The 15913-nt window shown below is 48.7% G+C and overlaps 1 protein-coding gene across 1 annotated transcript in view; it reads right to left on the bottom strand.

Moving 5' to 3' along the window:
- Nucleotides 1–15907, bottom strand: part of SNX29 (sorting nexin 29) — a 173090-nt gene extending 157183 nt beyond the window's left edge. Inside the window, exon 1 of the mRNA XM_029949831.1 lies at nt 15837–15907. Coding sequence (XP_029805691.1) covers nt 15837–15843 — 7 coding nt within the window. The 5' untranslated portion in view covers nt 15844–15907. The remainder of the gene's footprint in view (nt 1–15836) is intronic.
- Between the last annotated feature and the right edge of the window lie 6 nt (nt 15908–15913).

The following is a 15913-nucleotide window of genomic DNA, read 5'->3' as shown; positions in this document are numbered from 1 at the left end:
TGCTCGCGCTGTCTCTGTCTCTCAAAAATAACTTTTAAAAATTTATAAAATTTTTTAAATAAATTAATTTTAAAAAATAAAAAATAATTAAAAAAATAAAAAAGATAAATACTACCTGATTCTACTTATTAGTCAAAATCCTAAAGAAAGAAAATAGGACGGTGGTTTCCACGGAATGGGGAGAGGAGAGAATGAGGAGTTAGTGTGTAATGGGGACAGAGGTTCCATTTTCTAAGACGGGAAGGGTCAAGGGGACGGACGGCGGTGAGGGCTGCACAACAGGTGAAGGTATTTAATATCACTGCACGGTACGCTTAAAAGTGGTTAGGATGGTAAATTTTCTTACGTGTATTTTACTGCGATTAAAAAAAACAAATCAGGAAAAAAATGTACAAAGAAAATAAAAATGTCCATCATCGTGTTACTGGTCATTTATAATGCAGTGATTCCCGAGCTTTCAGCTTCACACAAATCTCCCGGGGTCTTGTTAAAATGCAGGTTCTGATTCAGCAGTTCTGCGTGGGGCATGGAATTCGGTTATTTCTCACAAGCTCCCAGGGGGCGCCGAGGCTGGCTCCTGACCCACGCCTGAACTGCAAGGATTTCACACCCTACCGTTCCAGATAACGTGTGATGATCCTGTATCTGCTCCACAGTGTCTTGAGCCACTGCTTTTCCTACTGAGATGTCAGCAGCTCCTCTGTCCTACCTGGAAAAGCCTCTCTTTGTGGTGGGAAGAAAAGATTGTTCATGCAGAGGACCACACTGAGGTGGTGCAGGCCTCAGCCCTCCACTCACCCTCCCTGGCCGCACTTCCTCGCAGGTAAGAGGTACACTTGTGGGACACAATCCTGACCTCAGAAGAGGCACCTGCGGCCAGCCTGACCCTGATTGGGAACTCAGGGAAGGGAGTCTTGTAGAGCTAAGGGAGCCCGGGCGGCCTTGGGGGCAGGTACGCACTGCAGGGGTACCCAGGAGGCCATGGCCACCAGGAGCCGCGGAAGGAGCACCAACAGGAAGTCACAAGGCATCATGAGTTATCTCCGTAGGGCTGCTTGCTGGCCATGTGACAGGGACAGTCACTTCCCTTCTCTGGGCGCTGGTTTCTGCGTAAGACCGTGTTCTCCTAGCTCCGCGGTCTGGAACACGGGGCCCTGGTGGAGACAAGGCAGGCAGAGGAATCTCTGCCACCAGTGTCTCTCCTGCCTTCTTCCAGGGACCAGAGGAGAATTCAGCACCCCCACCAGGGCCAAGAAGAACCCTCCAGTCACAAAGGCTGCACCCACCAGAGAGGAGCAGGGAGGCAATAACCACCTGCTGAGCCTGGGGAAGCCACCAAGTGACAGACATTTAACCCTTGACACAGGAAAGGGGACTCCAATCACGGGAGCCCTGAGGCTCAGCAGGGAGCACCCGAGGCTAATCCCGTGGGGAGTACTCAAGGAGGGATTCGGTCTCAAGTCCACTGGCTCCTGGCTCAGCTGTCTGCTAAGTCCTGCTGGCTCTCAAGCCTTGTAACAAACTGCAGTCACAGCCCCACTGCCGGCTCAGCAAGGATTTCTCTGTGGTTCTCTGTGAAGCAAGCCCCAGCCTTCCTGCTCGCTGCCTTTTCCAAAAGCGGCCCTCAGTCCACGCTCTTGACCAGAAGGGCCACAACAGGCTGCTTTTGAATTTCTTGGTAGATCGCCATCAAAATGCAAATAAAAATGGAAAGGCACCGCAGGGAATACCCCCAGGGGCCACAAACCTGTCAGAGAAATGCAGTGATCGATCCCCTGTGGCTCTAACTCAGAAATGACCGGGAATAGGAAAATCAATCACCTGGTTCAGGTGCATCTTTGTTGTCTTTAATGTTTAGGATCCTGGGGATCCTACATTCGTTTCTACCCCAAACCTCCAGCCTAGGGAGACAGAGCTGGAGTTAAGAAAGCCCAAGCGTGGCTCCGATGGTTAAGACGAAAGCTCAGGTCATGATCTCACGGTTCATGGGTTTGAGCTCCAAGGTCGGGCTCTGTGCTGACTGCTCAGAGTTTGGAACCTGCTTAGGATTCTGTGTCTCCCACTCTCTCTGCCCCTCTCCTGCTTGCACTCTGGGATGTCTCTCAAAAATAAATAAATGTTTAAAAAAAGTGAATGGGATAGCCCAGATGTGATTCCTCACTACTGGCTGTGTGACCATAGGTTTGTTACCCTCTCTGCACCTCCCAGATCTATTATGTAAGGGTCCACTGTGCACCTAGAACAGTGCCTGGTTTATACCAATCACTTCTTACATGTTAGCTATGATTATTGCTGTTGACAGCCCTATACCCCAGGGGTGTCAGACGTCTGGCTCTAAGGAATGCTTTCACCTGGCTGCCTTCTCTCTAAAACACAGGGAAGCTATGCAATCCAGGCCTCTGTGCTCACCGGACTGGAGGGAATGAAAGTGATAATAAATAAATAAATAAAATAAAATAAATAAATAAAAGTAATAAAAGGACTTGGCATCCAGGGAGGGCAAAGCAATCAAGATATACCAGGAACTCTATGTGTATTCCTTCTCTAATCCTTGTAAGGACCTTGAGGTCAAGGGTAAATAAGGGTGCCACCCTCAGAGGAGGCAGGTCATTTGATCAAGGCCACAGACACACTCAAACAGTGGTATTTCCCTGGCTCTCTGTGCAGTGGCAGAGTAAAGTCATGCCAGGTATTTCTTTGGTTGAAGGCTAATCCTCGCAATGCACTAAACAGGTACAAGGAAGAGAAGAAAAGGGCAATGTTCTTCAGGTGCCCGCTGCTTGCCAGGAATTCTGCCCAAGGTCATGCAGCAAAGCAAGCGGTGCATCAGAGGCTAAGCCCCTGGTCTGCCTGACTCCCAGACCAGTGCTCCCTCTCCCAGGCCACACTGCCATTCTGTCGGGGCCAGGGGTCGCTTCCTGTAAAAGTGGGAACTTGGGGTGCCTGGGTGGCTCAGTCAGTTAAGCGTCCGACTTCGGCTCAGGTCATGATCTCACAGACCATGGGTTCAAGCCCCGCGTCGGGCTCTGTGCTGACAGCTCAGAGCCTGAAGCCTGCTTCGGATTCAACGTCTTCCTCTCTCTCTGCCCCTCCCCTGATCACACTGTCCCACTCTGTCTCTCAAAAGTAAATAAATGTTATAAATAAATAAATAAATGAAAAAGTGGGAACTTGAACTGTGCTTTAAAAGATGGAAAGGACTAGAACAGGTAAATCCATAGAGAGAGAACTCAAGTACTTAATGAGTCTGGGCTCTCCTTTTGGGGTGATGTTTCCATCTTTTGGAACTAGACAGAGATACTGGTTGCACAGCATCATTAATGAACTGAATGCCACTGAATCGTTCACTGTAAAATGGTTGTTTTAATAATTGTTAAATTGATAACCGAGGAATTATTCATTGTCTTCGTGGCATGAAAACATAAATGGCTTTATGTTATGCTAATTACACTTCAATAAAAAAATGTTTTCATGGGAGGGGCTGCCACGTGCAGCCATTGGCCCAGAGCACATCCCAGGGGAAAGGGACGATTACAGTAGGACTTGCCTGAGGGCAGGGGGTACAGGAGGACTCTGGATAGCACCCAGCCCCTGCGCTCACTCTCCTCCATATTTCTGATTCCACCGAGGGGTCTGACGCTAAGAGGTCCTTCACTTCCGCATCCTTGGGTTCCTAACGGGGAACACGCACACTCTAATAACGCAGGTTCGGAGAGGTTTAGTTACCAGGGGCCCTAAGAAGACTGGGTGTGGATGCCTGATTCTCGACCAGGGTGATCTTGCCTCCAGCACGGGACATTGGGCAACCTCTGGGCGTGGAGCAGGTGGAGGCCAGGGATGCTGTTAAACCCCCTACAGCACCCAGGAGAATTATCTGGCCGATCAGCAGTGCTGCACTTAGGAAATTCTGCCTTAAAGTACATGTGATTATCCCACGTCAGAGATGATGGAACTGAGGCGCTGAGAGGCTAAATAACCGAAATCTCTACTTGTGCTCTGAATCCCCTCCTGCCACCTGCTCAAGGACTACTCCAGCAACTGCCCAGCTTCCTCTTCTCATCTGTGCAATATTTTTTTTTTGAGAGAGACAGAGACAGCATGAGTAGGGGAGGAGCAGAGAGAGAGAGAGAGAGAGAGAGAGAGAGAGAGAGAGAGAGAGAGAGAATCACAAGCAGGCTCCACACCATCAGCACACAGCCCGATGTGGGGCTCAAACTCACGAAACCGTGAGATCATGACCTGTGCCTAAACCAAGAGTCGGACATTTAACCGACTAACTGAGTCACCCAGGCGCCCCTCCTCTGTGCAATTCTCACAGCACTCGAGGATGTTGGAGTATCTCCCCCCAAGTTCACTAACAGCCATGCCCTCCTGGCTGCTGGCCCCTCTCTCTCCTGCCTAGGACAGCACAGCTCTTCCTTCACAGAGGAGCCGGCCCTGCCGGGACTCCTGCTCCAGACTCTGCCCCGGACCCTTCTATGCCTGTGGCCTTCACCTTGCACTGATTACCACACAGCAGCCAGAACATCTGGAGACACAGGTGGCAGCAGATGACACGGTGACGTTGTTTGTGCAATGCACCCTGCAAAAGAGCAGTTGACGCTGTATTTCTATCAAGTCCTAAGCATGAGGTGGGCTCTCTCAGATGATCTGTATTTCCGGTTTTCACCGACTAAACCTGCACCTTTAATGTGCAATAGGACAGAGGTCAGCAAACTTCTTCCGTAAAGAGCCATACTCAGGCTTTGGGGGTCATGCGGTCCCAACTACTCAACTCTGCCCTTATAGCTCAAAAGCAGCCATAGACAATACATTACTGAATGAGCACAGCTTTTTACAAGAACAGGCCTTGGCTGGATTTACCCTACGGGCCACAGTTTGCCAACCACTGCCCTAGCAGAATCAATCAGGTGGGGGTTTTAAAAATTAAAATGACAGTGTCTGTGTTTCCAGACTTCATGGCTACCCAGTAAGCAGGAAGACGGTTACATGTCAGGGGTTCCCGGAAGACTCTAGACCAGACCCACACTCTCATCTTCCCTCACTCTACAACCACGGGCCCACATCAGAGCCCCACAAGGCACGGGTACACACCGCTGCGGGGCCACCTCTGGAATGCTCACTCACTTCTGCAGACAAACAGGCGCTCTCAGCCCAATGGTGAGTTTATGCTGTGGTTTCAAATAATTTCCACAATCCCCAAAAACACACCATGGTTCCAACGCAGAAGCAAAAGAGAGCAGGCACAGAGGGCAGCCCCGTATAGGCCAGAGAGGCAGGTACAAGGCGGAGATCAGATCTTCCCCACCTGCATGCCTGCAGGGCCAGGCACAGAACGGAGAGGCCTGCAGTGGGCAGGGAGGGCAGAAAAGGGAGAGAGGAAGGGACTGACCGGTGCCTCTGGAGCGACGGCAGCTGCTACTGGGCTCCAGCGGCCGGCACCCCGCAACGGACAACACTCCACAGCAAACAGCACCCCGCAGAAGATGTCACCGCACAGAGGACAGCAGGACTGCACCCCCCAACAGACAGCACCCCCAGTGGACAACACCTTGCAGCAGATGGCAACCCCAGCAGACAGCACCCCCCCCTGCAGACAACACCCCACAGCAGACAGCACCCCCCAGTGGACGGCTCCCCGCAGCAGACAACACCCCATGGCGGACAACACCGCACACTGGCCAGCTCCGCACAGCAAACACTCCACAGTGGCTGGCACCCCCCAGCGGAGAGCACCCCACAACAGAGGGCACCCCGCAGCGACCCCATCCTGCTGCCCAGTCTTGTGGTTTTTCAGGAAGAGATGGTCAATTAGTTGGTACCTAATTTTAGGGCAGTGTTTCCGCCAGCTCTGCCTGAACCTAGGAGCCAGGTCCGCCACCACCCTTCTGTTCTGAGATTACACCCTTTATACATTATAGATACATTATATACACATACCCTAAGCCTTCATATCCACCCGTGAGATGCGAGATGCGTGCAGGCGGCACCATCATAACAGATAAAGGGCCTGAGGTTTGGAGACATGGATCACTTGTCCCAGGAACAGCACCCCAACGCTTGACCCCTGCACTCAGGCCTTCCAGCCTCCACAGGAGCAGGTGAACCTCAGGCAGCTCAGCTTGCGTGCAGGCAAAGGGACTCCACAAAGGACCACTGAACACAAACCAACCTCCGGGTGGCTGGCTCAAGTGTCACCTTCTGTGAGAAACCTTCCTGCCCAGGGCACAAGGCACTGCTCTCCACAGGGTGCCCCCACAACCCTCCAGCCACACCACCGCCCTGGTATAATCAGCACCACAGAAAGGATTATGGGGACCAGAAATCTCCTGGCCCACGCCTGTCCTTGACCGTGAGCCCTCTCACTCAGGAGTGGAACCAGTGTGAACACAGCCCCACTCACAGAAGGAGCTCAACAGGTGTTGAATCAGGGCTCTAGGGCTAGGTTCTGTGGCTCCCCAAGTGGCTGCTTTAAATGGAGGGGACAGAGCAAGCCAGGACTGGGCAGCAGCCCCATGTGGGTCATGGGCGGAGTGAAGGGCCGTTCTGTCTGCTCAGCGTTTGCACATGAACAGATAAAAGAGACTCCATTCTTCCCCAAAGTCCAGGCACTAGTTCCCTGTACTGTGGGGTAAAGTGGCACAGCTGTGCCAGGACAAAAGGACAGAGTGTCCACCACCACACAATGGGAAGGGGCAGATTCTGCTTCAAAGCACAAAGATGGCCTCAGGCCATCCAAGTGGCCTTGTGATGTCTAAGATCAAAGACTAAGTCAACAGCATATTCATCAAAAGGGAAAGAATTTACTCTAGAGCAGGGCTCAGCAAACATTTTCTGTAAAGAGCAAATGGTAAATACTTTAGGCTTTGCAAGCCATACGGTCTCTGTCAGGGCCAGTCAATTCTGCCACTGCACAGCGAAAGCGGTTGTAAATGATAGTCAATGAACTGATATGCTTGTGTTCCAATAAAACTTTATTCACAAAATAGGTGCCCGGCACAGTTTGCCAATCACTGCTTACCAAAAAAAAAAAAAAAAAAAAAAAACCACACACACACACACACACACACAAAACACTAGAATGGCACTGTGCAAGCACTTTGAAGGGAAAATGTTATCTTCCCTCATGGCTGGAGAAATGATAATCATAAAACTACTAAATTAGCTGCCACATGTTACCATTATGTAACTACTCAGTTCACCAAGAAACACCGAAGATGCAATTCTCTGTCACTGTAAAGTACGGGGAGGTGGAGACACACCACTGCCAACAGTGTCTCGCTGCAGTAGGTTCCAGAAAGCGATGTGGAAGTGCATACAAAAAGTTACCAAAACATCAAAACACCTCCCGGACACCCTGAAAGCTAAGCTAAAGAGGAGGAAGTGGAGAAATGAAAAAGGAATAAGGGACTGTTTCACCTCTATGTCCCAGGTACTAAGGCGCTACAGGCTCATCACTTGCTTTAAATTGCATTTTCTGATGAGGGAATTAAGGGTCAGAGAAGTTCAAGAGCATACGGAGGTTCTTCCACGGGGAGTTAAATCCAGGACCGTCTGAGTCCAAACTCTGTCCCAGTACGCCACAGTAACTGCCTAACCACAGCATCACGGGCACTCGGACTTTCCCGGTAGTATTCTGGAACGGGGGTCAGCAAACAAACCAAATCCACCCGCTGCCCCTTCTCCTAAATAAAGCTTTACTGGAACACAGCCCCATCCTTTCGTTGATTGATTGCCTGTGCTTTTACACTGCAACAGGGATGAGTAGTTGGGACGGAGACCAGATGGCCCACAAAGCAGAAAATATTTATTATCTGGGTCTCTACAGAAAACGCTTGCCAATTCTATCCTAGAACATTGTAAATGGAATTCACTTTCTTTTCCTACAATGGTACATCCATTTGGTGGAATGTTATGCAGCCTTTTTAAATAATGGTGACAGGAAGGCACATGGATAAATGCTATAATGTAAGTGGAAACACTAATTCAGATGTAGACTCCAGGCAATTATGTCAAATGCATAGGCACTGAGCAGAGACAGAAGTGCAGTGCCTACAAATCTAAATATTGAATGTTCTAGGGAGGTTTGCCTTTAGGGATATTCCATGTATTCATAATAATCTTTAAAATCATTTGGGGGTTTCTTTTTTATTTTTTTTAAGATAAGGGAGCAAAGCAAATCCCAAAATATGCAGACACAGGCAAGGAAGAATAAGATGTGGTGGACAAGGTCCCCTCCAAGTAGGAAGCCTGGGAGCACAGGCCCAGCGGGGTGCTGCGGGGGGGGGGGGGGGAACAGAGGAAGCACCCGCGCCAGACCCCTGCAGGGCTCCCAGAAGACAGGGCCCCGGGAAAGAGTCCTCCCTCCCCCTGAAGGCTTCGAACCGCTACAACTCCACCCTTCCCACCTCAGGGAGACGCAAGTCTTCCCCCTTCCAGCTGCTCAGTGGCAAAACTTAGGAGTAAACCCCTCCCTTCCCTTGAGAGGGACCCCAGCCCTCTTCCATCAGGTAGGTCATCCTCTACCCTGACAAGTGGTCAGATGCCCCCCTCGGGCTCTGGGCTAGGCGCACAATCCAGACCCGGCCAACAAGAGCCCCAGTGCCGGGCTCCAGGCTGACCGCACAGCCTGCCAGACTGCTCTGAGTGAGCCCCAGGGCTTTTGCGGGAGCCACTGGGAAAGAGGCCGACTCTTTGCTTGGGTGTGGTGCTGCATTGTAGGATGTGACCCAACAGCTGCTGGTGGCCATCTTGCCTCCATGAGGTGGAGGCTGCTGGAGGATGAAGCCAACCGAGAGGAAAGGAGAGTTTCAAAGTGGACAGAGAGGTCATCCTGATGGTGCTGTAGGCACAGGAATGCACCTGAGCCACAGGAGTGCACCTGAGCCTGAGGACAACCCATCCCTAGACCTCTCTGTTACAGGGTGCTGTAAACTCTGATTTGTCTGAAATCAGCTTTTGCCACAGGCAACTGAAGTCTTGGTTAACAACACATCCCTGACTCCGACAAAACCTTTCTGGTCCATCCATTCACTGTGCTTCGACAGACACCAGCAGTACAGCCCTGTGCTAAGTGACGAATGAAGCATCAAACTGTCATCCAGTAAAAATCTGCTGAATGTCGAACCCCCAATTTCAGGCCAGCCTCTGCTGCCACGAGAGCCCTCACGCCCTCCAGCAGCATTTTAAACCACTTTGAAAGCAAAAGCAATCAAGAACTATCAATGCTTCCATTTTACAGCTACTTTAGCAAAATCATCCTAAAGACCTACCCATCTAAAGGAAAGAAAACTACCTTAAACAAAAATGTTCACTGCATCATTACTTATAATAGAAACCAAAAAAAAAAAAAAAGAGGAAAATAAGCTAGGTTTCCAAAAGCAGAATCAAATACTATAGTTTAAAAATTATACTACATGTGGGGCGCCTGGGTAACTCAGTCAGTTTAGCGGCCAACTTTGGCTCAAGTCATGATCTTGCAATTCACAAGTTTGAGCCCCACATCAGGCTCTGTGCTGACAGCTCAGAGCCTGGAGCCTGCTTCAGATTCTGTGTCTCCCTCTCTCTCTCTCTCTGCCCCTCCTCTTCTCATGCTCTGTCTCTCGCTTTCTCTCTCAAAAATAATTTAAAAACATTAAAAATCTAAAAAAATTATACTACACGCAAATCGATGGATTAATGATGGATTATGAAGCCTATAAAAGTGATCAATATGAAGACCATGTAACAATGTAGCAAAGCGTTATCCTGAAATGTTAAGGGTAAAAGAAAAATGCAAATTTCTATGGTGATGGTAAAATTACTTCGGCTCTTAACAGTGTTTCTCAACCTTTTATTCATCCCCCTTCGGATCCCTTTCAGACATCTTTATGAATCATCTCCTCCATGAAATTTTAGTACCGTAAATACACTGTATATCTGTCTACACACTGCATATCTGTGCTTTACACATACACCAGAATTTCTTTCTCTCTCGAGAACCAGTTTTCACCCCCACGGAGAACACACGGCCTGTGTACAGACAAGATGGCGGTAGGACGGAAGGTGCCTCATCTGGAATCATGTTCACATTTCCAGAATTCAGAGAAGTCCATAAAATCTTGGATTTTAGTTTCATATTTTAAGAGTTCTAAGAACCTGACTTCCTAATGGTTACAACAAGGAAGCAGGAGAGGTGATGTCAATGGGATTTAATCCCTTGCCACTGACAGCACAGGACATGGTCGGAGATTTGCTGACGGCAGAACACTTACTTCTTACAATCTGCCACAATAGATCAACCCAATGCCTTCATTAGGGGGAGGAAAAGGTTTCTATCATCACTTTTTCTGCTTTGAATGAAAACCACATTCTTTTTTTCCATTCACTCGCTTCAGCTGATTCTTTATCCCAAACACAAGCTACTGCTCCAAAGAACCCAGCCAGTGCCAGAGAGAAAACCACGACCCTTGACAGTCCAGAAAAACAAGATAAAGCTGCCCAAATGTACATAAACATCAGGCAAGAAACAGCAGCAAATTACCCACTAAGCCTCAAATATTGACCTCTCTAGGTCTAGCTTTCCCTGCCCTTGAAATGGGGTTTTCAGCATCTTACTAACTTGTAGTCTTGACAGACTTATTACTGATGGAAATGAGCATCAAGGGCCTTCAAATGCAGTGTTACAAAAAAAAAAAGAAGAAGAAGAAGAAGGTGCTTGAGAATCATGACTTTCTGGTCCTTCAAGTTCTACTTTCTAAATAAGAGCAAAAGCATTACCTGACAATCATGATTCCTTAGCTCGTGCAGGCTGGTCATCAAGCATGCCTACCTGCTGGATTCTTTAAAGAGAAACAAATAAATCGTGACCGGCTATTACCCTAAGACAACCACCCAGGCCTAGCAAGTATCCTTCCTACTGACAGTGCTTTACCTCTATACGCATATATGAATCCACAAACATTGTTTCAGACACGTATTCATGTGCATCAAGGTACACTATAGTATACTTCTGCACTCTGCTTCTTTTAACAGAATGTTAATGTTGAGATACAGCCACAAGGAGAAGTCCATTTTATTCCTTTTAATGTCTTTGAAGCTTTCCATCATGTGACCATACCACACATATGTCTCATCTACCCTGTTAATGGCCATCATACTTGTTCCAGCCTAATGGCACCCATTTATCTGGTGTATGCATTACCTAGGCATTCTACTTCCTGGTTATCTGCGCTTAATGCATTTGGCCTTGAAACCAGCTGACCTCTGACTCAAATATTTTCAACTATAAAATACAGTAGACTCTAAATGCCAACTTACAGGAAATACAAGAGACTGAGAAACATATCAAACCACACCAAAAGGATGCAATCAGCAAAATTCCACAAAGAAATGGTCTATCCTGTAAGAACCGGGATTGTTCCTTCCCCAAAAACTGCGGGGGTAAACACAGAGAGATGAAAGGGCAACCTGCTAGTTTAAAAAAAAAAATTGTTTTTTTTTTTTTGAGAGAGAGAGAAGAGACAGAACCTAAGTGGGGGAGGGACAGAGAGGGGGAGACACAGAATCCAAAGCAGGCCCCAGGCTCTGAGCTGTCAGCACAGAGCGCAATGCAGCGGCTCAAACTCACAAACTGTGAGATCACGACCTGAGCTAAGGTCAGATGCTTAACCGACCAAGCCACCCAGGCACCCCTAAAAAAATGTTTTTTGCTTCAAAGGATACCATCAACAAAGTTAAAACACACACACACACACACACACACACACACAAAATGGGAGAAATTTTTATAAATAATACATCTAAGGGACTTGTACCCAAACACTAAATAGAATTATTATAGTTCAACAATAAAAACAACCCCATTTAAAAATGGACAAAGGATTCTGAGCAGACATCTCTCCAAAGAAGATACACACAAATAGCCAATAAGGACATGAAAATATGCTTAACACCACTGATCATTAGGGAAATGCAAATCGAAACCACAAAAAGATACCACTTCACACCCACTCAGAATGGCTATCATCAAAAGGCTGTTGGCAAAGATGTGAAGAAACCAGAACCTTCATGCGGTGCTGCTGAAAATGGAAAATGGTGCAGCCACTTTGGAAACCCGTCTGATAGTCCCTCAAAGGGAGCCGGCAATTCTACTCTTAGATATCCACCCAAGAGAAATGAAAAGATACGCCCACACAAAAGCTGGGACATGACTGTTCACAGCAGCATTATTCCTAAAGGGGCCAGAATGTGGCAACAAGTCAAAGGTGCATCAACTGGAGAACGAAGGAATGAAACAGAAAACATCCATACAATGAAGTATTATTCAAACACAAAAGGGAATGAAGTATAGTTCCATGCCACAATATGGCGAAGCTTAGAAGGATGACAACTTAGTGAACAGAGCCCGACACAAAAGGTTACATATTGTGTGATTCAATCTAGGTGAAATACTAGCAATAGGTAAATCTGTAGCTAGATAAGAGGTTGCCCCGGGCTCAGGGGAGGGAGAATGAGGAACCACTGCTAACAAGTACAATGTTTCTTTCTGGACTAAGGAAAATGTTCTAAAAGGGATTATGCTGATACATGCACAACTCTGTGAATACGCTAAACACTAAAAAAGATAACAATTAAACTAAAAAGAGAGAGAGATCTAAAAGACTTAAAAAACACACCAATTTGCATTGTTTAAACCTTACTTAGATCCTGAGTCTAAAAAAAATATACAATTATAAGGCAATCATGGAAATGGGAACTTTGAATATCTGATATTAATGAATTGCTGCTAATTTCTTGTGGGTATGATAATGAAATTGAGCTATATTTTTTAAAGAAAAGAGTCCCTATATTTTCGAAATACATAATAAAATATTTACAAATGAAAGGATCCAGTCACTGTCCAGGACTTGCTTCCAAATAAACTGGGACCAGAAGTAAGACACAGATAGGTATACAAGGGAAGTGATCAGGAGATGAAAAGTGCTCATTAGACTAGTCTCTCCATTTTAGAGGTGTCTGAATTTTTCTATTAAAAAAAAAAAAGGACAGAGGAAAGAGAGGACATACTTCATGCAACATTATTTTCTGGTGCCCCCATCATCAATCCCAAGGGTGGGAAAACCCTGTTTTAATTGTATTCTCAAGAAACATGAAGGGGGTGAGGCGCCTAGGTGGCTCAGTCGGTTAAGCGTCAGACTTCAGCTCAGGTCACCATCTCACAGTTCATGGGTTCAAGCCCCAGTCAGGCTCTGTGCTGACTGGTCAGAGCCTGGAGCCTGCTTTGGATTGTGTCTCTCTGTCTCTCCCCTACTGATGCGCTCACTCGCTCACTCGCTCGCTCTCTCTCTCTCTCTCTCTCCCTCCCTCCCTCTCTCTCTCTCAAAAATAAACATTAAAAAAAAAAGCGAAGGGGTAAATGGAGGATGGGGGTCAAAAGATACAAAAGCCCAGTTATAAGATACATAAGCACTACAGATGTCAAGTAGAACAGGTCAACATGGCTGTAGGATATCTAGGGAAAAGTTAAGAAAGAAAATCCTAAGAGTTCTCGCCACAAAGAAAAAAAACTCCTGCTTTTCTCTTTATTGTATCCAAAGAAGACAGATGTTAGCTGAACCTATCACAGTAATCATTTCACAATATGTGGCAATCACCTTGTATGCCTGATTATTTGTCAATAAAACTAGGGGGGAAAAAATTGAAAAGACCTGGCTTTCCCTTCGGTCCTCAGCAACCATTTTTTCTACCTCAATTACAATCTCTCCTAAAGAAGGCTGTCATCCATCCTCAACACTTTTTCCTTAAAAAAAAGCCATCTGTTGGTTTCCTTTTGTAATGATTTTCTTAAATAAATTTTAAAACGTCCTTATCTTTGATATTAAGTTAGTTTTGAAAGCTACATCGATCCAGTTCCTTTGGCTTGTCAATTTCACACGCACCTGGGATCAAGGCAGGAGCATGGTCCAGAATTTGAGGCACAAGCTCCTTCGCTATATTAAAAGCAAGAGGTTTTCAAGGCGCAGTGAGTCCCAGGCCTGTCCCAGAGCTGGGTCCGAAAACCACCCCACCCCAACCTCGGCTGGGCCCTGATGTCCACAACCACCACACTAAGTTTCCACCTACACACCACCAGAAGCACAGTCCCAAGCACTTCACCTCAGTACTGTTAATTACTCGGTCTTCGCAACAAGCCTAAGTGATAGGTACTCTTATCTACCCCCATTTTCCTGGGACTTCCAGAATGGCCAAGTAACTTACTCAAAACCACACAGCTTCTTCTAGCAGAGCCGGGATTTGAACTCAGGCTGTCTGGCCCCAGGCCCTGCACTTACACCAGACTCCTGTATCACCTCCTGGGTGGAAACCGGCTCATCACATCTTTGCTGTGGGATCACTCATGTTCAGGGCCCCGAAACGTTAATCAGACCAAAAATCATTTGCTCTGACAACAGAAGCTGAATCGCTTCTCGGCCTTTTGGCTAAGATCAAGTGACAACAGAAGCCGGTCCACCTCCCAGGAAACCCCCTTCCCAGCTCCCTCACGGGGACCAACAACTTCAGAAATCTTTTTTTTGAAGGGCAAAACAAAAGGCGCATGACTTGTTAAAAAAAAAAAAATGACCCATGGAGATAACTCAAAAGTTAAAAATTAAGAGAGACATATCCTCACCGCCTTGCCCACCACCCCCAAGCTCCAGAAATGCCTGCATGAAAGGCTAGAGCCACCAGGGCTGGACGCAGGGGCACCTGAGAGGCAACTCCACCGCAAAGAGGAAAACAGACAGTGTGAGGGTAGGCGGATCCTCCTAAGAAAACCCGATCCCAGTCGGGACGGGCTGAGAGTCTTCCCCAGGCCCTCTCCACAGACACCACCACCCAGGAATGACTTAGCACCAAAACACCAACAGACGCTTCCAGAGAAGGGCTGGGAACACGCGTCCAAGTCTAGGGACTAAACTTCAGAAACGCCGAGGACGAGCTGTCCACACCCACCTCCCTCCCACTCCCGGCCTCCCCTCCAAGACCACACCCCTCCCTGCGGGCGGGAGGGGGCGGCGGGCTGGGACCTGCGACGCGATGGTCCCCAGATGGGTTCAGTGTGGAACCAGAAGGGAAGAGGGTTCGGGACAGGGCCAGGGAGACCTCCAATGGGCTGGGCGAAGAAGTGAAAGGGGCGGGAGAATGCGGGGGAAAATAATAATAATAATAACCAAAATGTAAGCAGCAAGGCCAGTAGAGAAACTGAAAGAGTAACTGAGGGCCACTGGGGACTGGGACAGCAAAGCACCGGGGGACGGGACGCGAGGGAATGGGAGGCGCGGGGAAGACAAAGAGGCCGGAGAACTCCCAGTCCTCCGGGGACCGAGCCACGGGGGCTCGGGGCTCGGGGGTCAGCAAGCTAAGAGCTTCTGGAGACGACACCCTGCCGGCCTGGAGACTGGAGTGGCCGCACACAGGGGGCCTGGGGACGCACAGGGGTCTGGAGCTGAAGCTGGGACTGGGGGGTCCAGGAGTTAGGAGGGACTGAGACCCGGGGGTCTGAGGACGGGGAGACCGGTGACTGGGCGAGGAGCTGGGAGCACTGGGAGGCACTGGCGGACTGGAGACAGGTGTCCAGGAGCGGCGGTAAGTGGTGGACAGGAGGCTTGGGACCGGGAGTGCACGGGCTCGGGTCGCCTGAGAAGTGCAGGTGAGCAGGGTCCAGCTCCCGGGCGGGCGTACACGGGGGTCTGCGAGCGACCGGACGGGGGTCGGCCGGCGAGCGGGACGCGGGGACTCAGGGGCCGGAGTGTGCAGCTGGAGCGGCGGGAGCCGGGGCGGCCGGGCCGGGTGACAGCGGCGGAGCCGCCACTCACCGCTCATGATGCTGCTCCCGGGCCGGTGCCTGCGCCGCGCTCGCCGCCTCTGCCGCCACTGCCGCCGCCGGGCTCCA

Source organism: Suricata suricatta, chromosome 8, assembly GCF_006229205.1.
Source record: "Suricata suricatta isolate VVHF042 chromosome 8, meerkat_22Aug2017_6uvM2_HiC, whole genome shotgun sequence".
Taxonomy (NCBI): domain Eukaryota; kingdom Metazoa; phylum Chordata; class Mammalia; order Carnivora; family Herpestidae; genus Suricata; species Suricata suricatta.
Note: the sequence above shows the minus strand (reverse complement) of the source record. Positions and strands in the feature narration are given on the sequence as shown.